Here is a 23,361-nt window from a genome sequence, read left to right as displayed (position 1 = left end):
GTTTTGTGCACACAGTCAAGGCTCTTTAACAGCTGGAAAAGAGATGGTTCACAGCCTGAGCCCCAAACCAGCCAAAAATTGTAGCAGGAAGGGAGTTGGGGCCACTCAGTATTGAGACCGTAGGGCTCTTGTACTCCGCTGTCCCTACGGTGTCATTGTAACCCAGGTTAGCACCTAGGAGTGCACTGGCACAAAATCTGAATGTTGGGATGAGGAGAGGGGAGAGAGGCAGTGTCACAGAGAAACTTGGAGGGCACCGCAGAAACCCAGGGCATGGGTCCTCCCCTTTGTCAGCCAATATTGGGCACCCTGTGCTTCAGCATCCAGCTTTCCGGGGTGCCATTGTTCCTCCATCTGAATTTCTGGCTTGTTTTTACAATTAGGGCTCGCAGCTCCATGTCCACTCTGGGATTCCACTGCTCTGAATTTGGTGAACTTGGGCTCTGGCTTCCTTGTCTTTTCCTTAAGAGATAATCCTTCTTCCTCCCCCACTTTCCTCTTAGGATTCATAAACCTGGAGCTAGCAAGCGTATCTCTGGTCTTCCCAAGACAGCTGGAGAAAGCGAGGCATTTTTCAGGGACAGAATCTAATCTGCACAGGATAAGTCATTTTAATTCCAGAATTGCCCTCATGAAATACCAGAGACGTTCACTGTCACACAGTTGATAGAACCCAGTCTTTTTAATTTTATTAGCTCAGAAACATCTTGTTGAATCTAAATGAAGTGCGTATTAGGAAAGTGTAATGGGAGGCATTATACTTAATGGGGTGTTGCCTGAATCCTTGGAGGCTGATGTGAACTGGAGGTGGGAGGGGGATGAGTGGAGCTGCTGAGGACCCAACCCCAGGGACCCTGGAAATGATTCCTGGCTAAACTGCTATTTGATTTGTTATTTGTCAGCTGCTGGCAAGCAAAGGGAGCCCAGCCCTGGTTTGGTGGAGCAGGGTAGTTGGCGACTGGGACCTTTCTCAGTGGTTACAGCTTCGGGTGGAAACGCTCTCAAGCAACCATAGGCCCAAGTTGAGTGGCAACACTGACTCAGGCTGAGACCCACCCTCAACTCAGCAGGATCGTACCCGGACCCAGGCTGAGCCCCTCACCTGTGACTCTGCCTGAGCCCCTCCCTTAACTCAGGCTGAACCCCTCCGTTAAATCAGGCTGAGCCCCGCCCTCAACTCAGCCTGAACCTTGGCCCAGACCAAAGTTGAGCTCCTCCCCTAACTCAGGTTGAGTCCCACCCCTGACCCTGGTTGAGTCCACTCCTTACTGTAGAGCAATGGTTCTCAATTGGGGGCGAGATGGTTCCCCTAGGGCACATTTGGCAATCTTTGGAATCATTTTTGGTTGTCACAGATGCTCCTGGCATCTGATGGTTAGAGGCCAGGGATGCTGTTCAGCTTTCTGTAATGCAGATGAGAAGCCCCCACTGCAAGGAATTACCTGGCAAAAAATACCTATAGTGCTCAGGCTGAGAAATCTCCCATAGACTGAGTCCTGTTCCCGGTTCTGGCTGAGCCCCGACCCTGACCCAGGCTGAGTCCTGACCTTGACTCAGGCCACTCATATCCTGACTGACCCAGGCCTGGCTGAACCCTAATCAGACCCTCCCCTCATGAAAAACACCTGACTGGAGTGGGGTGGGGGAAGTGGCCTCTGCCACCTGCAGGGACTGAACCTTCTCCCCCTCCTTTCTCCTGCTGCCATTGAGGATAGGAGGGCATGTGGGCCGCTGGGTCAGGTCTCACTTTCCATGGCTGTGGGGTGGGGGAGGAGAGCAAAGTTCCCACAGCTGGTGAATGGCAGAGCCTTGATCTCTACTCAGGCCTGTCTGACCTCGGAGCCTCTTCTGCTAACATTGGGCTAAACTGGGGCCACAGAAGTGGGGGTGGCAGGAGAGCCCTTCTTTAAGGGCCGGGCAGGGTGTGGGGAGCATGTGCAGGCTCAGGCAAGGCCTGAGGAAGGAGCAGAAGGTGCCCCAGAGGGCTGAGCCCTGAGGCAGCACAGGGAGCCCACCAGCTTGGTGGTATGTCCCTTCTCACTTTGGCACTTGCTCTTGCCCATGTCAGCCCAGTACTGAGAAAGGAGACTTAGATGAGGAATGTGAAAAAAATGACCTGGTCGATGGGGCCTCGAGCACAGGGTAGAATATGGAAAGAGGCCTGGGATCTGGTCCCAGCTCTTGGTAGAAGCTGCTTTGGCCAAAGACCTCCCTTTTCTGAGCCTGTTTCCCCATCTGTCAAATGGGTGTGATCACAGCACCTACCTCCTCCCAAGGTCGCTGTAAGAAGTGAATGAAGTGGAATGAGATCGTGTGGTGGTGTGCACAGGGCATGGCTGCTGCAGGATCAGTTTCCTTCCCCTTTCTGTCAGCACATAGAGGAGACACCAGAACATGCCCATCAGGCTGAGCCCCGCCCTTAACTCAGGCTGAGCACCGCAAAATGCAAAATGAGGCGTGTGCAAAATGAGGGATGCTGCAGGGAGGCTGGGGCCCAGCAGGTGACCAGACAACCTTCAGGCTTCAAACTTCTTTGAAATACTCAGGTGCATTCAGAGGAAAGTAAGGAAAACCTCAGGCATCAGAAATGAAGTGCGTGAGACAGTCAAGGAGATAAGGATGGTCTGTGTAATCACCCCATCAACTCTGTAAGAGAACTCTGGCCAGTCCAATAAGGCAAATAAGAGAAATGAAAGGCATAAAGTTTAGAAAGTAAGAAATAAAACTGTCATTTTCACAGATGATATGATTACGTGTATAGAAAATCCAAAATAATCTATGGATAAACTTAGAATTAATACGTGAATTTAAAAGTTTAGCATATCTGCTTGCTTTGGCAGCATAGACACTAAAATTGGAATGATACAGAGAAGATTAGCATAATCTCTGTGCAAGAATGACATACAAATTTGTGAAGCATTCCATATTTTTACAAAAAAAAATAGAAAGAATGAATAAGACCTAGTATTTGATAGCACACTAAGATGACTATAGTCAATTATAATGTAATTGTACATTTAAAAATAACTAAAAGGGTTTAATTGAATTGCTTGTAACACAAAGGATAAATGTGTGAGGTGATGGACACCCCATTTATCTTTATGTGATTATTATGCAGTGCATACCTGTATCAAATATCTAGTGTACTCCGTAAATATATACACCTACTACATACCCACAAGAATTAAAAATAATTTTTTTAAAGTTCAGAATATAAAACCAACTGTCTTATTTATACACCAGGAACAAATAGAAAATGAAATTTAAAAAACAATACCATTTCTCTAGCTTTAATATACTTTAAATGCCTAGGAATACATTTAATGAAAAGAGGTATAAAACTTTTTCTCATACAAGTACACTGTTCTTGGGAGAAATTAAAGACAAAATGAATGGAGGAATAGACTGTGATCATTGACTGGAAGATTCAATACTGTCTTCCAAAGAAAAAGACATCAGTTCTCCACAAATGGGCCTATAAATTCAATGCATTTCCACTGAGAAAATGAAGAGAAGTGGAAACTAGCAGGGTGAGTACAGGTGCTGCTGGGGCTTCTCTACTGGTGTAGCAGCCAGAATGAGGGGTGGGGAGGATGCCTGTGTTTCTGGTAGCCGAGGGCTTGGGTTTTAATGGCTCAGAGCTACAGGAAAGGATACCTTGTACCTTCCCTAGTTGGGATTGAGACCCCAGCATAAAGCCAGGATCTTTGAAGACCTCTACCCTCAGTGAAAGAGGAGACTTGGAAAATATTCACCCATCTATCAAGGGGATAAAACAAAAGCTTATTTGTCTCAACTCAGCCTCCAGTGATCTATTTTGAGGATTTGTGATCCAAGGTCTTCCCCTTGTTTCTGGTGAACGTTAGAATTTTTAATACTCCCATGATTCTGGAATCTTTGAGTCAAGATTGGTATTTACAATGCCATGGGGATATTGTAAATTCTAATGAGTTTTGTAAATACCCATAATCATTGGCATCAGGGGAATGATACTTTGGCAAGTACCCAGGGGAAGGGATGGAAAATTCTCTCTGGACCCTGGAGCCCTACAACCAGGCTGAATAGAATTCCCACAGTCGAAGCCCCATTAAAGATGAGCTCACAATCCAACAATTATCAACCACATGAGAGAACAGTCTACTGTAAGGGAGAGTCATCAGACACCCAGGCAGAAGAAATACCTCCCAAGAGTTTGAGAAATGGAAAAATAGAATAATAGATGAATGTTCAAAAGATTTAAAATTATTAGAAACATAAGGAGCAACAGAAAAAGAAAGAACAAAATATAAAAACAGAACAAAGAGATAAGCAAAATAATCGAACAAAGCTTTCAAGAGGCATAAATATACTTGCTGGAATTAAAATTTGGAATGGATATTAGACTAATAATTATGATATTACTTTGTAAGGTGTGATATAGTACTTTTGTTATATAGGAGATATGTTCCTATTTATAAATGCATATTGAAATATTTAAAGGTGAAATTGCATTATGTCTAGGATTTGTTTTAAAATATTTCAGCATAGATAAAAATAAATGGACTAAAGATGGCAAAGTGTTAATAATTGTTAAAACTACCTGTTAGTAAATCCAATTCATGACACAAGTGTTTTTCAAACTTTAGTGTGACACATATTCACCTAGAAGGCTTTTCAAAGCACACATTATTACATCTGACAAGGATTTGTATCTGGAATATATGAAAGCTCAATAACAAGGAAACAAACAACCCAACTTAAAAATGGCCAAAAGCTTTGGCACTTCCCCGAAGAAGATCTAGGTGAATGGCAAGTTAAAAAAAAAGTACCCAACCTCATTAGTCATTAGACAAATGCAAATTAAAACCACAATAAGATACCTCTGCACATCTTTTGGCATGACTAATTTTTTTTTAATTGGAAGACAGGATTTTGCTGTGTTGCCCAGGCTGGTCTTAAACTCCTGGGCTCAATAGAACCTCCCAACCTGGCCTCCCAAAGTGTTGGGGTTATAGGTATGAGCCAATGTGCCCAGCCTACAGTTTTTTGTTTAAACCCTAACTGATATTACCAAGTGCTGATGAGGATGCAGAGCGACTGAAACTCTTTTACATTGTTGGTGGGGTGCAAAATGGCACAGCCACTTTGAAATAGTTTGTCAGTTTCTTATAAAGTTAACCATATTCTTGCCATACCACTCAGCAATGCCATTCCTGGATGAAACAGAAACTTATGTTCAAACAAAAACCTATATGCAAATGTTTATTATGGCTTTACTCAAAATGGTTCAAAACTGGGAACAACAAGAATGCCTTTCAACAGGTCAATAGCTAAACAAACTGGTACCTCCATTCGATGCAACCCAAGTCATCGATAAAAAGATGCAAACTACTGATATATACAACACTACGGCTGAATCTTAAATGATTATGCTAAATGTGAGAAACTAGACTCAAAAGCCTACATACTGAGTGATTCCACTCACATGACATTCTGGAGAAGACAAAATGATAGAGACTGAATACAGATAAGTGCTTGTGGGGGGACAGAGGGTGGGGCAGGGACTGACTACAATGGCATATCAAGGGAGAATTTTGGGGCCAACAGAAATGTCCTCAAATTTGGTTGTGGTGATGGTCAGGAGACACTTTCCAAAGCTCATTGACGTGCTAATTGCAAAGAGGAAATTTTACTGTATTTAACGTTATTTATTTTTTATTATTTATTATGTTTTATTTTTTGAGATGGAGTCTCGCTCTGTCACCCAGACTGGAGTGCAGTGGTGTGGTCTTGGCTCACTGCAGCCTCTACCTCCTGAGTTCAAGTGGTGCTCCTGCCTCAGCCTCCCGAGTAGCTGGGACGACAGGCACCCACCACCACACCCCGCTAATTTTTGTATTTTCAGTAGATATGGGGTTTTGCCATGTTGGCCAGGTTGGTCTTGAACTTCTGACCTCAGGTGATCCTCCTGGCTCAGCCTCCCAAAGTGCTGGGGTTACAGGTGTGAACCACCATGCCCGGTTTAAATGTTAAAAAGTGGAGAAAAATTTGACTAATATACTAATATTCCTGGATCTCACCCCAGAGTGTTTGCCTTTTTAGGTCCTATTTGGGGCCAAGAATTTTCCTCTCCTCCCCTCCCCTCCCTCTTCACTTCCCTTCCCTTCCCCTCCCTCCCCTTCCCTTCCCTCCCCTCCCTCTTCACTTCCCTTCCCTTCTCCTCCCCTCCCTTCCCTCCCCTCCCCTCCCTTCGCTTCCCTTCTTCCCTTCCCCTCCCTCTCTCTTCTCTCGCTGTCTCTCTCTTTTTTTTTTTGAGACAGAGGGAGTCCCTGTCACTGGACTGCAGTGGCACGATCACAGCTCACTGTAGTCTCAACCTTCCATACTCAAGTGACCCCCTACCTCAGCCTCCCAAGTAGCTGGGACTATAGGCACATACCACCATGCCTTGCCAATTTTTGCATTTTTTGTAGAGATGGGGTTTCACTATGTTGCCAAGGCTGGTCTTGAACTCCTGGGTTCAAGTGATCCGCCTGCCTCGGCCTCTCAAAGTGTTGAGATTACAGGTGTAAGCCGCTACACCCAGCCAAGAATTTACATTTCCGACAAGTTCCCAGGTGATGTGGGCCTGGGGACCATATTTGGAGAATCTCTGTATCATACTGTTCCACCTTCTTTATGTTTGAAATGTATGAAAGATTTTCTACTAACCTAAAAGAAGCAAAAAGATTTCATTGCAGATTAGACGTATCTTAGAGAGATAAAGAAGACATGGAAAATATGAGGAAAGGGTGGATATGGGTTATGGAGAATAAAATGGAAAGTCCTGAAGTACATCTGTGAAGCTTTTCAAAAAAGAGACAGCTGATGGAAAACAATATTTGAAGAAATACAAGGGGGTACTTTCTCGAATTAGAGTGAAGGACAGACTTATCCCAGGCTGCTAGAACACCTGAGAATATGATTCATAAACTGTAACGTGCAGTCCTCATGAGGAAGCATTAATCAGGTCCACCCAAGATTGAGTTTCCTTTTGGTCAGAGCTGTCTCACATGAGCTTTGGTGCCTGCGTGTGAGAGAGCTCCCCATCCCGGCAGGTATGCAAGCACAGCCCAGTGTAGTAGAGTCAGCAGAACAGGGTTCTAATGCAGATTGCACAACCCCCCAGCTGTGTGACAATGGGCACGAGTTGGCCTCCCTGAGCCTCAGCTTTCTTATCTGTACAGTGGAATAATCTGACCCATGGTAACACCATTCATGGGGTTGCTGAGACAATGAACCACAGAATGGCTGCGAAGCTCCCAATATGTAGTGTAATGCTCAAAGAATGTCATTCAGCCCCAAGAGCAGGGGCTAAGCTTTCTTTGGGAGGAGCAGCTGTGAGGGTTCTCCAGCAGAGAATCAGGTGGAGCTGCTGGCAGGAGGAAACCCATCTTACAGGCCACGTCCACAGAGTAGAAAATTGCCAAAGCAGAGGAGGTCTGCAGGCATGGAAATGAAAGTGGAACTCAGGGCCTTTCCCTCTTTCTCCCCTGCAGACGATGGGCCCTACTCCAAAGGAGGCAAGGACGCAGGAGGGGCCGATGTTTCCCTGGCGTGCCGCAGACAGAGCATTCCAGGTAATGAGGCCTCGCTCATTCCCTCTTTTTCTGCCCCGCAGGCACAGAGAGACTTGGGTGGGGGTCAGATGGCAACAGCTCTGCCGCTAACTCGCTCTATGACCTTAGACCATTCACTTAAGCTCTCTGATTCTCCTCTGTAAGAAGGAGGTGATCACCACCCAGGGCAATGCAGCAGAGTGCCCTGCTAACCAGGTGCTCTCGTCACTTGTCTTGGAGCTGGGGGCCTGGGGCGGCCCTAGCTGCCTGCTCAAGCCCCCACCCCCATCTGTCGGCAGAGGAGTTCCGAGGGATCACCGTGGTGGAGCTGATCAAGAAAGAAGGCAGCACGCTGGGCCTTACTATCTCAGGTGGCACCGACAAGGATGGAAAGCCCAGGGTCTCCAACCTGAGACCTGGGGGACTTGCGGCCAGGTGAGAAGTGGGCTTGGCACGGTGGCAGGAGGTGGTGCAGAGGCACGGGTGGGAGCCCAGGGCCAGTGGAAAAGGTACTTAAGGCCTTAGGCAAAGCAGTCAGGCAGCTGTGTTCAGGAGCACCATCAGCATGGTGTCTGCAGAGGGAAAGCCTCCAATGGAGGCTGTAATTCTAGGCCCTGGCTTCTTCTCTTTTCTTTTCTACCAGGGATTTGGCCCTAGCACCCCGCAGTCACCAGGCCATACCTGCCCTCCAGGCCTTTGCATATGCAGTCCCCTATGTCCGAAAGCCTGTTCCCCACAGCATCCTCCTGTTGGACTCCTCTTTACCCCTCCACACTCAACACAGAGGTCACTGCCTCCAGAAAGCCCTCCCTGACCCCAGGCCAAGGCAGCTGCGCTGCTCTGTTTCTGCAGCCCCACAAGCACATTTCTGCATGCATTGCCCTGATTCCCCTATCATTTACCCCTGTGGCTCCTTTGGAAGGTGAGGCCTGGGAGTTAGTCTCTCAGTCACTGCCTCCCTGGGCCTTGCACAAGGCAGGTGCAGATAAATGTCTAATTGCACAGGAGGAAGGTTGGTGGTGAGAAGCCAGAGGAGCGTTAGGGAACGGCAAAGGATGCGATGATCTGGCCACTCAGCAGGCTCGTCTGAGACACCCCCCCCACACACAAGGAAAAGCAGACAGACCAGTGTAGGGGGAAAGCCTGGGTCTTGGGTATCAGGCTCCGCCCTCTCTGATTCGCTGTGTGACCCTGGACAAGTGTCTGACCTCTCTGAGCCTCAGCTTCCCACTTGAGAAATGAGGATTCCACAGGAGGGTGGGTGTGAATGCTAGGACTGCACCGGCCAGCGCCTGTCACCATGTGTGCCCTGGCCTTCCTGCTCCAGGAGTGATCTGCTGAATGTTGGTGACTACATTCGGTCTGTGAACGGGATCCACCTGACCAGGCTCCGCCACGATGAGATCATCACCCTGCTCAAGAATGTGGGCGAGCGCGTGGTGCTGGAGGTGGAGTATGAGCTGCCCCCGCCCGGTGGGTGCCCTTGGACGGGGAACTTTCTCCACTGCCTCGGTCGCGGGTGGACATGGCTGCCTCCCCGCCAGGGCCTGGGTGGTGGGGATAGTGCCAGACGGAGTGGGTAGAACCTGGAGACTGGCCACGAGCATCCATACCTCGTCTGGAGACTTTGCCTACAACGCAGTACGCTGTCACCAGGAGGTGGTGGGACTCTATGGCCATTGTCATTTTACATATTTAGCTTCCAGATGCTTTTCCTTTAGCGGGGAAGGTTTTGGAAACATTAGCTGAGTAAGCTGTTCCCTGACCTATGACACCCGAGCTCCACTGCCCTGCAGTAAGTAATGGTGACATGGGGTTTCACCTAGCTCAGGATTTTCAAAGTTGGTCTAAAGTGGTGAAGTTGGAGTAACTATCTGGAATTCAACCCTGGCCTGAGCCTACCAGCCGTGGACTCAAGCCTGAGTTCTGCTGTCATCTCTGTGAGCGTGGGCAGGCCCTTTCCTCTGTCTCAGTGGTAGACTAAGTGGGATTAGGGAAAAGGATCCCTCTAAGCCTCACTTGTTCTACCTGTAAAATGGGCAAGGGTTCACCCTCCCTGTAATCTCTGTGACTGATCACCCAGCTCTCCTGGAATGAGCTTTGGGCACGTCTGCTAGCCTGGAGATGCGACTGAGGGACTCAAAGGAGTCCTCCATTTCTCCCCAGCTCCTGAGAATAACCCGAGGATCATTTCAAAGACAGTGGATGTCTCCCTCTACAAGGAGGGCAATAGCTTTGGCTTTGTCCTTAGAGGTCAGTGAAAGAATTACCCTTGGTGTTGGGGCAGCAAGAGAGGCTAATGTTAATTCCATGTGTGCACTGTTTTGCTTTGAATGTCATTATATCTCAGCTCTGACTTTAAGGAACACAGGACCATCAAGGTAAGTATTAAATGGGAAAATTTACCAAGCAGTGCAGTCTGCTTAGTTGGGGAGAGTGAGAGGAGAAAGTTGTATGGGAAAATGATGGTGAAAGCTGCGACAGCGATCAAGAATAAAGTTTGGAGCGTCCTAGAGATCAGGGAAAAGGGGAAATAAGATGAGGTCACAGGAAGGGAAGCAAACCATTTAACAGAGAGAGGACTTTGGTCATGCTACCCACCGCTTGCACCATCTCTTGGTGGGGGGATTTATTGTTGGTGTCTCATAAGAGGGTCCATGAATAGCAAGGACAAGGTCCTCAAACAGGTTTTATTGAAGGAACCTGCTCGGGGCCTGTGTGGGGATCTCTGGATGTCAGGGAAGGGGTGGGTGGATGATTCCTGCCTCTTGTCAAATCCTGTCCAGGAGGTGCCCATGAAGATGGGCACAAGTCCCGCCCACTTGTCCTGACCTACGTGCGGCCCGGTGGCCCTGCCGACAGGTGAGCGAGGCACAAGCAATCCACACACTGCACTGACCTGCCCCAGCTACCCTGCGAAGAAGGTGGAGCAGGTGCCCCTTCCCCAGATGAGAGACTGGGGTCCTGAGAGGATACTTCCTGCCCAGCGTCATTCAGGGAGTTGTTGGTGGAGCTGGGGTGCTGGTGAAGCTCGAGCTCTTGCTACCCCAACATCCTACTGTCTTGGGGGTTGGGGTGGTTGGGGAGGGGCAGCCTTGGTATCATTCTTCCCTTTCCTGCTCCTTAGTTTTCCCTTCTGTGGAATGGTCCCTAAGAGTTGCTGTGAGAGATTTGGGGGCACGCTGATCGGCCGCTGCTGTGGCTGTGTGTGACTCAGTCTCCTGGGTCCTGGCTGATCCGCCCAGCTCAGCCCTGTCTAGGCCCCAGCGCAGAAGGGCCAGGAGGAGAGAATGTGGGGAAAGAACATGTCCAGTTCCCAGCCCCTGATCCTCTGACCTCCCCAGTGGGAGATTCCTGGTCATTTTAAGAGAAGCCTGGAATGGCCTTGTCGGAAATCTAAATCTGTCCTTGGGACAGGGCCCTGTGATGAGCTATTCATAGAACCCCCCAGAATAGCTTTGGCCACCTGTTGGGAGAGGCGTTCCAGGCTGGGGATGTGACCCAAACCGGGGTGAACCCTGCTAGGGCCCCTCCCCTGGCCCCTGCTGAGTTCTTTCCCAGGCACCCACCGATGTCATCAGGCCAGAATCACTGCTGAGAAGCCAGGATGAGGGTGGAGCAATGGGAAGGGACCAGGATGCCTCAGACCACCACCCCACCCCCGCCCCAATGCTGTGTGGCCTGGGCACAGCTTGCACCTTCCCTGGGCCCTGCTGCTCTCTTTTGTCCCAGGGGCAGGAGTTGGTGGAGCGGTCGAAGGGCACCCCCAGCTCAGACATTTCAGGGTTCTGCGCTGAGTCTGTGAATTACTATGCACCCGGAGTGGCAGACGGCAGAACTGTCCCTCCTGTCTTCATCCCCGCTTGCTTCATGCAGCTCCCTACTCCTGAAGTGGCTCATTCTTTCACTCATTCATGAGCCCCTTCACCTGTCCCCCTCTCCCCTTCCTCCTCCATCCACTCCCTGATTCCTTTGTCTTCCACGCCCCCCTTCCCAGCACCTTCCCAGACAGGCTGTGCCCAGTACTGCTGCTGGGCCAGGCTGATGACCAGCCTTTCCCTGCAGGGAGGGCTCCCTGAAGGTGGGCGACAGGCTACTCAGCGTCGATGGGATCCCACTGCACGGGGCCAGCCATGCCACCGCCCTGGCCACCCTGCGGCAGTGCAGCCACGAGGCACTTTTCCAGGTGGAGTATGATGTGGCCACCCCTGGTGAGTTGGGGGCCTGGGTGTGCGGGTTGGGGCAGGAGGAGGCCGAGGATCGGGGAGGGAGCAGTGGCCATGGATCTTCACCAAGGCAAAGGCTGCATGACCTTGGGCCAGTCACAGTCTTTCTGGGCAATAAATAGTATGTGCTAGGCATTGTTTGATGTGCTGGGATCCAGCCTAGAACAACAGAGTTGAGGTCTCTGTGCTCACAGAGCTGGCATTCTGGTGGGAAGAGGACGGTATCCAGAATAGATAAGATATGGTGTATGTCAGATGGCAGTAAGTGCTGTGGAAAAAAGAAAAGAGGCAGCTGGTCGTGGTGGCTCAGGCCTCTAATCCCAGCACGTTGGGAGGCTGAGGTGAGTGGATTATGAGGTCAAGACATCGAGACCATCTGGCCAACATGGGGAAACCCTGTCCCTACTAAAAATACAAAAAATTAGCTGGGCATGGTGGTGTGTGCCTATAGTCCCAGGCAGGAGAAGCGCTTGAGCCCAGGAGGTGGAGGTTTCGGTGAGTCAAGATTGTGCCATTGCACTCCAGCCTGGGTGACAGAGTGAGACTCTGTCTCCAAAAAAAAGAAAAAGAAAAAAGAAAAGAGGCAGGGGAGAGAGATGGAGAGATGGGAAAGGCTTGGGGATTGCTCTCTAACTGGGGGAGTGAGGGAATAAATAAGGGAGGGAATGCCCAGGAACAGCATTCCAGGAGGGTGGAACGGTAAGGGCAAAGGCCCTGAGGCAGAAGCATGACCTCGGCTGGCATGGTTGGTCAGTGAGGAGGCTGCCGTGGTTGGCACAGGTGAATGAAAGGAGGTGAGGGCAGAGCAGGGTGAGGTGGAAGCTGAGAGGCCGTAGGAAGCGGCAGCAGCTGTCCAAGCAAGAGCCAAGTGACTGGACCAGGCTGGTGGCTGAGGAGGGGAGAAGGCATGGGATTCAGGAAATATGATGACAGTCCAGCTGGCCTGATCTGCTGAGATTTGGACATGGGGGGCGAGGGCAGGAGCGAAGGGTGCTGCCAAGGTTTTGATGTCCAACCACTGGGTGTGTTAACGGAGGTGCCATTTTCTGAGATGGGGATGGATTGTAGTGAACCCTACAGTTTAGTGCTGGTATACCACAGGCTCTTTAAACACAAGCCAATTCCTGTCACCCAGGAGAGCCCTGGGATCACAGCCCTGCAGACATGAACTCCTGCCCCTCCTCCACTGCTAAGTGGCCATGTGAAGCTGGAAAAGGCCTTTGCCTCTCTGCACCTCACTCTTCTTGTCTGTCAAATGGATTTAACATTTGGTAGAAGAAAAAAGAACAAAGAAAAAAAAGAATAAAAAAATTATATTAATCAATGGGTGAAACAGTTCCTTCCAGGCAGCAAGGGTTAAATCAGGATGGCAGAGTGAGGCTGGGGAGGAAAGCGCTTGATATGTGTTTTTCAAACTTCTTTTTTTCCATTGTCCCAGACACGGTGGCTAATGCTTCAGGACCCTTGATGGTGGAAATAGTCAAGACGCCAGGGTCTGCCCTGGGAATCTCCCTCACTACCACCTCCCACCGGAACAAGTCGGTCATCACCATTGACCGCATCAAGCCAGCCAGTGTAGTGGACAGGTGAGGCGCACCCTGGGTGCTGCCGCCGTGGAAGTGTGTGTAGGGGAGAGGCGGCCCAGAGCTTTGTCTGGCCTGGCCCAGCCTCCTGCTTCACTCCCCTGCCCGGCCAGGAGCGGAGCCCTGCACGCTGGAGACCACATCCTGTCCATCGATGGCACCAGCACAGAACACTGCTCGTTACTCGAGGCCACCAAGCTCCTGGCCAGCGTGTCGGAGAAGGTGCGGCTGGAGATCCTGCCTGTGCCCCAGAGTCAGCGGCCACTGAGGCCCTCAGAGGCAGGTAGGTCCCTCAGCAGATCTCAGGGCCCAAATCTGGGCAGTCATTGAAGCCTGAGAGGCCTGGGACCCCAGCCCTGGGCAGGCTGGGAGGAGCAGGCTCAAATATACTAGAACAAATGTTCATTTGCACAGAGAAATTCAAACTATCAAGAGCAGCAACTGAGGGTGGGAAGGTGGGGCAGAGAGAGAACTTGGGGGTTTGAATTGAGTCTGCTGGCATAGATACCCCCAAAGCTAGTTTTATACTGGTTGCATTAATAGGAGTATAAGGGCTAGAATGAGGGAGGGAACAGTCCTATGCTATGTGCTACTTAGAGCTTGCATCCTGGGCTCTTCTCAGGGGCCCTCAGCAGAGCCAGAGGAGGCAGCTGGGAGGGTAGAGAGGGTCTGGAGTTTCTCCTGTGAAGAGTCGGGGTCTCCCAGCTATGAGCAGGGAGCTGGGTGCTGGGCATTTCCAAGAGCAGAGGAAGTGGGTGACCTGGGGGTCCAGAGGGCACAGCTGGGGCCAGGGTCAGGGTGGAGGGTGGCCACAGAGAAGCCGCTTTCAGCTAAGGGCAGGAAAGCACCTCCAGCAGCCCAAACCTTGGGCCTCAAGTACAAATCCCATCTTTGCTCCCAGCAGCTGGACAAGTGCCTTTCCCTCTCTGAGTCTTAGTCACCTCATCTGTAAAAGGGAGGGAGCACCTCGAATGCACAGACATGGGGGAGGCTGAAGGAGACAAAGGACAGGGCACAGTCCAGGCCTATGAATCCCAGCCCTAACGGCAGAGCTGGAGGGTGAAGAAGGAGTCTGTCCACCCTATCTTCTGGAAGAGAACAGAATCCCCCACATCTGACTGGGGGACAGTCCTTGGGGAGAGTCCATCTCTATGGTCTCTGCCAGCTTCTGAAAAATCCCCATTCAGCCACAGTCCGGGGCCTGATCTGGGTGACATTCGGGCTCGGAATAGTGTCATTCGTTCTCGTACCATTTATCAAGCCTCTGCCGTGTGCCAGGTTCGGTGCCGCGGCCTGCACACCTCATTTCTTCCGCATGACACCTCTCTGAGGTTAGTCCTGCTGTCCTCCCAGTTTACAGGGAAAGCTGAGGTCACATTGCACGGCTACACTACACATCTGCTTACAACACCTGGCTCTCATTAACTGAGCTTCTACTAAGTGCCAAGCACTGCTCTAAGCATGTTGTATTACTAACTCATTCTAACCCTCCCCATTATCCCAGGAGGTGGCCACTCTCTCGGTCTCATTTTACAGATAATAACACTGAGGTACAGACAGGCCAAGTGACTCCTTTAGGTCCCACAGTTGATCAGTGACAGAGCTGGGATTTGACCCAGGCAACTGGCTCCAGAGTGGGCCAAGCCCTGGGGAGGGGGGCTGTGGAGATGTGGCTCAAGTAGACAGAGTCAACGGGGCGAGACAGTTGGGTCCTCACCTGTCCATCTGTGCACACACTAGACCACACAAAGCCTGCAGCAGGAGAGCTGCCCTGGGCAGTCTGTGAAGAGGTGTGGTATGGTGGCCAGTTTGGACGGTCAGGTGGAGGAAGCAGGGTCTCCCAGAGGGCCTGGGGGGCTCCCTGGGAACTTGTTAGAGCAGGAGTGCAAAGAATTCACTGGGGATAAGGCTGGGAAGGGTTGCAGCCTGGGTAGGAGGAGCAGCCTCAGCCCGTGGTGCACTTCAGCCTTGGCCAACTCCGCAGGGAGCCCTGGAGCAAAGGCTGTCCCGGAGAGTCCAGCGTGGGGCAGATAGGCCAGGCCCTAGTACACTCGGCCCTCAGCCGCTGGCTGAGGCTACCTGGGCTGCAGGGCCACTGCACAGCCCAAAGTGCTGCAGCTGAACACCGCCTGCCAGCTGCACTCCTCACCAGTTCTTCCTTGGAGAAACTTCATGGGCAGCACTCACAGCCGTAAACCTCTCTGGCTCCAGGGCAGGATGCCTGTGTTCAAATCCCTGCTTCACCACCTCCCAGCCGTGGGCCTCCTCTCCCTCTCCTGTCCCTGCCTCTCAGGTTGCCGTATGGCAGCAGCTGTACTCTGAACACAGTGCCTGGCACGTCGTGGGTGTCCAGGACACATGAGCAGAATACTAAATCCCTTGCCTGGCTCAGGGGAAGTGCGAGGATCTTCTGGTTCCTGCTTTCCTGGCTTCATAGTATGCTCAGCCACTAACCCCTGCACCTCTCTTTCCTCTTTCTCCGCTGGCTACAGTGAAAGTGCAGAGGAGCGAGCAGCTGCACCGCTGGGACCCCTGCGTGCCCTCCTGCCACAGCCCCCGGCCTGGGCACTGCAGGATGACCACCTGGGCCACACCTGCTGGCCAGGACCAAAGCCGATGTAATATGCCTACCCCGCTGTAGCTCAGCCAGTCCTGTAGCCTTTCCTAGGGAGAGGGTGATGCCTGTTGTCTAAGGGAAGGAAACAGACTCAGAGATTAGGGAGCTGAGTGTGGTGGTGCGCACCTGTGGTCCCAGCCACTCAGGAGGCTGAGGCGGGAGGATTGCTTCAGCCTGGGAGGTTGAGGCTGCAGTGAGTCAAGATCACACTGCTACACTTCAGCCTGGGTGACAGAGTGAGACCTCAACTCAAAAAAAAAAAAAAAAAAAAAAAGGAGAGAGAGATTAGGTGGCCTGCCCCAGTGTCATCTAGCATGCCAGTGGCAAGATTGGCCCCTGTCCCTAGCAGCTGAGTTTTACAGGGTCTGTGGAAACCCTGCAGTCTTTGAGGCCCAGAGAGGAAAGAGTCACACAATGAGTAACTGATATGAAAGTGGAAGGCACCCCCATCTCTCCCTGTGGTCGGGTGGCTTCCCAGCACCCACTGTGTGAGGGGTGAAGGGCCTCTGCCGGAGTTCAGGGGGCTGTGCTCTCATCTCCCTAGCCTTGTCTTCAACTCCCTTTTCCTCGCCGACCTTGAACCACGCCTTTTCCTGCAACAACCCCAGCACCCTTCCTCGTGGATCCCAGCCCATGAGTCCCCGAACTACGATGGGGCGGAGGAGACAGCGAAGAAGGGAACACAAGAGCTCGTGTAAGCCGTGGTCTCTTCCCTCCTCTTTGGGCTGCCTGTATGTCTGAGAGTGGGGCTTGCCAAAGGGTGTACGTGGGGGTGAAGGGAGGTATTTTTGGGCAGAGCCCCAGGTGTACGCATGGGAATGTCAAATAACATGAGTGAAGCACCAGGCTGTCATGGGTGGTTGGGCAGGTTGCACACTGCACAAGAGCACCACTGAGGGGTGCCAGCTACCTTGTACACTTTTGCTCTTATATGCTTATTATGAAAAATTCCAAGGACTTGGTGATAAAGTATCTTGAGGAAAGGGTGTCTTTACAGATTTGCATGAAGATTTCACATTTTTGGCCGTTCAGTCCTGATTCATTCGCCGATAAAGCCTCAGTGCTGCGTTATTATATCCTTACCACCTCTCTGCCATTTGTTAATTTCCCCTAAGGCAAAGACACAGGCCTGAGATTCTAGCTGTCCAGAATGTAATAATTTCCAGTCTTACTTCTCTGCATATTTGTTATTCAAAATTTCCCTTTTGAAATGAAGGTATTTACATATTAAGAAAAGTAAATCAATAGAAGACAAATACTGGTGAATGATGAGGCAGGAGGCATGTGGAAGCAACAGACACAATAATGCCTAAAATGTTGAAATCCATCTTGGGAAGAGTCTTTCCTTTGTTGATGCAGAAAGGGTCCTCAGCCTCGTGCCACATGAGCTGCAGAGGCCTCCAGGAAGGATAGAAGATCAAACTGGGCCATTTGAGATAAAACCAGGTGAAGGAAGAGAGGAGTACAGGTCATCTGGTGTCTGAAAGAAGCTAAATAGGGTTCCTGGCAGCCAAGGGGAAATGGGAAACAGATTTCAGAATCAGATGACAGATAAAATATACCTCAACTAACCATCTTTCCTGGCCACCAAAGCTGAGAATGTGTAGGTGAAAAGATGCAGAAATGCTGTTCATAGGTAGGGGATGTGGAGACTGGAGGCTCTTACGACTCCTCTACCTGTCTCCTTCCTAGAATGGGTAACTGACAAAGCAGTATCATTATTGCTATTGATAGTAATTCATTAATTAACTCAACAAAAAAATTTCACCTCTAGGTACCATTTTTATCACTGGGGATATAGTAGTGAAAGTAAAAAAATGGGCTGATGCTTGTAATCCCCACACTTTGGGAGGCTGAGCAGGCAGATCACTTGAGGCCAGGAGTTCAAGACCAGCCTGGCGAACATGGTGAAACTCTGTCTCTAACAAAAATGCAACAAATTAGCTGGGTGGTGGTCATGTCTGTAATTCCGGCTACTCTGGGGGTCGGAGAATTGCTGGAATCCCGGAGGCGGAGGTTGCAGTGAGCTGAGATCGTGCTGCTGCACTCCACCCTGGACGACAGAGTGAGACCTGGTCTCAAAATAAATAAATAAACAAATGAATGAATAAATATAAAAACACAATATACCTAAAAACATAATGTATTACACATTTTGTAATGTAGAATATAAAATATAATGTCATAAGATAATATGACACAATAATATAATTAGTAATAAAATGAAATACTAAATAAATTTTGTTTAATAAATAATAAATGACCTCCAAGATTCATATTAATGATGCAAATATATTTCATGTATGGAATGTAAAACAATATTTATTAAATAACATTATGTATCAAATAGTTAAACATAGAGTTGCCATATCACCCAGCAATTCCACTCCTAGGTATATGCCCAAGAGAAATGAAAACGTGTCATCTCCACCTGCAAACGTATGCATGAATGTTCATAGTAGCATTATTTACTGTAGCCAAATGGTGGAAGGAACCCAGGATCCACCAATGGATGCGTGGATAAACAATGTGGTGTATCCATACGATGGAATATTACTCAACCACAAAAAGGAATGAAATTCTGATACATGCTACAACATGGATAAAACTGAAAACATTAAGCCAAGTAAAAGCAGCCAGTCACAAAGGCCACATATTGCATGATTCTGTTTGGTAAATCCAGAGATGAAAGTAGATTCATGGTTGCCTAGGGCTGAGAGACATGGGAGGATCTGCAGTGATGGCTGAAGGGAACAGGGTTTTCTTTTTTTTTTTTTTGAGATGGAGTCTCACTCTGTTGCCCAGTCTGGAGTGCAATGATATGACCTCCGTTCACTGCAAACTCCACCTCCCAGGTTCAAGCGATTCTCCTGCCTCAGGCTCCTGAGTTGCTGGGATTACAGGCACCTGCCACCATGCCCAGCTAGTGTTCTGTATTTTTAGTAGAGATGGGGTTTTGCCAACTTGGCCAGACTGGTCTCGAACTCCTGACCTTGTGATCCGCCCGCCTTGGCCTCCTAAAGTGCTGGGATTACAGGCGTGAGCCACCGCGCCCGGTCAGGAACAGGGTTTCTTCTGGAGGCGATGAAATGTTCTAAAATGCAGTGTGGTGATGTTTGTATAACCATGAATACACTAAAAACCACTGAATTGTACCCTTTAAATAGGTGACTACGGTGGTACGTAAATTACAGCTCAATAAAGCTCTTACCAAAAAGCAGAGTGACGTAATATAATAAACACTACAGTAGATCACAGCACAAAATATCATAAAATAACACTGCTCCCCAGAACCTGTTTTACAGCATGACAGTCAGTCCCAGGCAGTGTCTTCCCTAGTCCTTTCCTCACCCCGCGAGGTGGGAATCATAGTCCCAGCTGAGGCTCAGAGTGGGCGGTGATCTGCCTGCCCCAGGTTGAGTCAAGGCTCCCATTTCCCTGTGCTCTGGCTCCAGTGCCTTGGGCCCCGAGATGGGCAGACTCGGGCAGGAAGACCTCAGTGGGGCAGCCTACCTGAGTGGTGGCCCACTTGTCCCACAGTGTCGCTGGCCTCCAGCACGGTGGGGCCAGGCGGGCAGATTGTGCACACAGAGACCACGGAGGTCGTGCTTTGCGGAGACCCCCTCAGTGGCTTCGGCCTCCAGCTCCAGGGCGGCATCTTCGCCACCGAGACGCTGTCCTCCCCACCCCTCGTGTGTTTCATTGAGCCCGACAGCCCGGCTGAGAGGTGAGCCTGCTGCCCCCTCCATACTGAGCCTGCCACCCTCCAACTGGGAGAAACTGAGTCACAGCCTCAAGCCCTAGCTTCACAAGGGTGTCTCGCTTAACCATCGAATCAGCCCCAGCACCAGCCCCATTTTACAGACGAGGAAACCGAGGCTCAGAGAAGCTGACCCACTTGCCCAGGATTACACAGCTCACTCATGGAATCCCAGGGCTTGAATCCCTGTCTGCCTGAAGTCAGAGTCCTCTGTATATACATCTCATAGGCTCATGGCATCATCCCCATTGGACAGACAGAGAAACTGAGGTCCAGCAAGGTCCAGCTCTTAGCCAGATTACTGAGGATACACAGGTGGGCCAGGGCGGAGCTGAGAGTCACCCCAGGCCAGGAGGTGGGGCCCAGGTTCAGTTCTGCCCTGCACCTGTCATGGAGCCTCCTTTCTGCTGGGCCCCCTGCGTTCAGGTGTGGGCTGCTGCAGGTGGGGGACCGAGTCCTGTCCATCAATGGCATTGCCACTGAGGATGGGACTATGGAGGAAGCCAACCAGCTCCTGCGGGACGCCGCGCTGGCCCACAAGGTCGTGTTGGAGGTGGAGTTTGACGTGGCGGGTGAGTGAGTGGCCTGAGCTCCCTCCTCGTATTTCAGGGCACTGCACCCCTCCTCTCTTTATCCTGCCTTGCCTGTGCAAATGCTCCTCCCATCCCCCTCTGTGCCCAGGGCCATTTTCCCAGGGGCTTTGTAGCTTATGGTAGGAAGAGAGGCCCTGTTGAGGGAGGGAGAAGTTTCTATACCAGGTGACTTTTGCAGTGGGGCAGGACCAAGTGGGGATGGGGAGGGGGAGCTGAAAATATTCCAAGCTCCTTCTCAGCATGTCTTAGGCAAAGAACCTCGAAGAATAGCTTGGGTCAGAATTCTGGTTCTGTAATCTCAACACTATGTGGTTTTGGACAGGGCAGTCCCTCCACCCTGTTTCCCCACCTGTAAATAGTGGATAGGATCTTTTCACTATAGGGGTGATACTCGGGTTAGGTGAGACATATGCCCAAGAGAAATCAAAACATGAAAATGCGCAGCCATGGCCTGGCACATAGTAGGTGCTCAGGAAACATTTGCTAGATTCACGCTGGGTTGTTTGGCTGTGGGGAACTCCCTTCCCGCCCACCACACCAGCTCTCAGGCCTGAGGCGTTTCCAGCCCCGACTCCGCTCTGACTAGAGCAGGTCAGTTGTTTTGAGCAAATCTGTCAGCTCACCCTGCCTCAGTTTCCTCCTCTGTCGGGAGGAAGCGGCAGGATGGGATTAGGACTGTGACTTTTGGGGTCCCTCCCAGCACAGCCAGAATGGGCATGGAGCCAGGGTTCGCTGAGACTCCTCCTCTGGGTCCTCACGTCGGTCTGTGTCCATCTCCTCCCAGAGTCTGTCATCCCGAGCAGTGGCACCTTCCACGTGAAGCTGCCCAAGAAGCGCGGCGTGGAGCTGGGCATCACCATCAGCTGTGAGTCTTCTCCCGCTGCCGCCTGCCCCAGGGAGCGAGTGAGCTCATCCGCTGGGGAAAAAGAGCGTGCCCAGCTCAGACCAGCATTTCCATGGCATGACACCCTGCACAGCCTCGGGGAGAGGTTTAGGGCTGTGGGGAGACTGGCTTCCATAGGACCCAGCTGCGTGTTCTCTCTCAGGCAAGACCCCAGCTTCCCGAAGCCTCAGTTTCCTGTTCTGCACAATGGAAGCCCCCTGGCCTCGTGGGTCTCCCAGGGGCTGGTGAGGTGCCCATGGTGAGGGAGCTTTGGAAGTGACAAACATGCAGGCTGGGTTTAGTTTTCTGCCTACTTCTGTGTTCCCGGAGCCCAGCAAAGGCCTGGAACACAGTAGGTGCTTAATTCATATTTGTCAAAGGAATGAAAATGAGGAATGCAGAAGGAAAAAGAAACGCAGAATAGGTGAGGATGGGAAAGGCGAAAGCCCTCCCTTGGTTCCCATCTTATTCTGAGTAAAAGCTGAAGGCCTCAGACCCCAGCGAGGCCCTCTGTGCTGTGGTCCCCACGACCTCCTACCTCATGTCCCCACTCTCCCTTCCTCAAGCCCTCCAGCTGCTCCCTGGCACACCAGCTCCTTCTGCCTCTGGGCCTTTGCATCTGAGACTGTTCCTCTGGCTTCTTCCCTGACTCCTTCAGGTTTTTCCCAAATGTCACTTGACAAGGCCCTCCCCGACCACCCAACTGAACATTTACCGCCCTTGACACAGGCCTGTCCGTCGGGTTTCTTGGCAGCACGCTTCACCAACTTTGAAATGTTGTTGATTGTGGCCGCCACTGGAGTGCCAGCTCCAGGAGGGCAGGGAGGGATCCCTGTCTGTTTTGTTCACTTCTGTGTCTCCCCCGCCCTGAGCATACAATAGAGCCTGGGTGCTGGCCCTGAGCCAGGTGCTGGGGACACAGACACCAAGCGGACAGCCCCCCTCCACAAAGAGCTCGCAGTTTGCTTGGTGGGTGGGCTGAGCAGGAGGAGGGAAGAGCTGGCATTGGAAGAGCCATGCTAGATCTTGTGCCTGTGTTCTCTGGTTTAATCTCACCACATTCCCACGAGGTCTATGGTGCCACCCCCATTTTACAGGGGGGAAACTGAGGCACAGGGAGGTGAGCTGATTTGCTCAAGGTCACCCAGCCAGGAAGCAGTGGGACCAGGATGTGAATAGGACCAGTGGCTCTGAGTCCACGCTCAGACCCCTGGACCTCGCCACCCCACCCCAGGCTAAGGCCACCAAGGTTTATTTCATGGTCTTTTTTCCTCCAGCAGCCAGCAGGAAGCGAGGGGAGCCCCTGATCATCTCTGACATCAAGAAAGGCAGCGTGGCACACAGGTAGGGGTAGCGGCCAACAGCAGTGGGTACAGCACCTGCACACGCCAGGCTCCTTCCACCCCCTCTACCCCCGACTCATGCAGGACGGGAACCCTGGAGCCAGGCGACAAGCTGCTGGCCATCGACAATATCCGCCTGGACAACTGCCCCATGGAGGACGCCGTGCAAATCCTGCGGCAGTGCGAGGACCTGGTGAAGCTGAAGATCCGGAAGGACGAGGACAACTCTGGTATGGCCCTCACCCTGCCCTGCCTCCTCCAGAGGCCTACCCTTTGACCAGCGGGTTGCCAGCTTGCAATTCAGGGCTCCCTCTGGCCGAGGAAGGGAGGGTGGTGGGTGCTGCCGAAGGCTGGCTGGAATGAACAAATGAAGGAGGGGGCAGCACCACAGACTTCCTACTCTCCCCAGCGTCTGGGGCCCTCCAGAGCCTCTATGAGGTGGACAGGAGTTTGAGACACTCCCGTAGCCTCCATGTCCAGCACCAAGCCTGGCAGAAGAGACCCACCTGGTGTGCTGGGTGTAGCTGGTGGACAGATGAGTGGGTGGGGCAGGGGAGGAGCGAGGCTGCCCTGTGGAGTGGCAGGCTGTGAGTGGATACGCAGAGACTGCAGCCTCAGGTCCCACTGAGGCCAGACAGTGACATTGGTGAGTAAGAAAAGCTGTATGGATTGGAGAGGCAAAAGGGACGGGTGAGGACTGCGCCAAGTAGAAAGTGAATTCCTGATTCAAAGGGTCAGTCTCCAGATCACAACTCCTACCCTGTGAAAGAAGGTTATTG

At 51.2% G+C, this 23,361-nt stretch overlaps 1 protein-coding gene and 1 non-coding gene across 7 annotated transcripts in view; both read left to right on the top strand.

The window, feature by feature from the left end:
- Positions 1 to 23,361, top strand: part of GRIP2 (glutamate receptor interacting protein 2) — a 113,097-nt gene that overhangs the window by 68,277 nt on the left and 21,459 nt on the right. For 4 of the 6 annotated variants that reach the window (XM_037730133.1, XM_037730135.1, XM_037730131.1 and 1 more), the window contains exons 2-16: positions 7,518 to 7,598; positions 7,877 to 8,012; positions 8,905 to 9,050; positions 9,744 to 9,830; positions 10,364 to 10,439; positions 11,643 to 11,788; positions 13,242 to 13,389; positions 13,500 to 13,669; positions 15,879 to 16,004; positions 16,548 to 16,697; positions 19,544 to 19,730; positions 20,190 to 20,335; positions 21,141 to 21,221; positions 22,517 to 22,583; positions 22,667 to 22,812. In XM_037730133.1, coding sequence (XP_037586061.1) covers positions 7,518 to 7,598; positions 7,877 to 8,012; positions 8,905 to 9,050; positions 9,744 to 9,830; positions 10,364 to 10,439; positions 11,643 to 11,788; positions 13,242 to 13,389; positions 13,500 to 13,669; positions 15,879 to 16,004; positions 16,548 to 16,697; positions 19,544 to 19,730; positions 20,190 to 20,335; positions 21,141 to 21,221; positions 22,517 to 22,583; positions 22,667 to 22,812 — 1,893 coding nt within the window. The remainder of the gene's footprint in view (positions 1 to 7,517; positions 7,599 to 7,876; positions 8,013 to 8,904; positions 9,051 to 9,743; positions 9,831 to 10,363; positions 10,440 to 11,642; positions 11,789 to 13,241; positions 13,390 to 13,499; positions 13,670 to 15,878; positions 16,005 to 16,547; positions 16,698 to 19,543; positions 19,731 to 20,189; positions 20,336 to 21,140; positions 21,222 to 22,516; positions 22,584 to 22,666; positions 22,813 to 23,361) is intronic. The other 2 variants (XM_037730132.1, XM_037730134.1) reach the window with 2 other exon arrangements.
- LOC119467796 lies at positions 2,829 to 2,931 on the top strand. Its single transcript, XR_005196418.1, has one exon. It is a non-coding gene; the product is annotated as a U6 spliceosomal RNA (small nuclear RNA).

Source organism: Cebus imitator, unplaced genomic scaffold (assembly GCF_001604975.1).
Source record: "Cebus imitator isolate Cc_AM_T3 unplaced genomic scaffold, Cebus_imitator-1.0 Scaffold332, whole genome shotgun sequence".
NCBI classification, from domain to species: domain Eukaryota; kingdom Metazoa; phylum Chordata; class Mammalia; order Primates; family Cebidae; genus Cebus; species Cebus imitator.
Note: the sequence above shows the minus strand (reverse complement) of the source record. Positions and strands in the feature narration are given on the sequence as shown.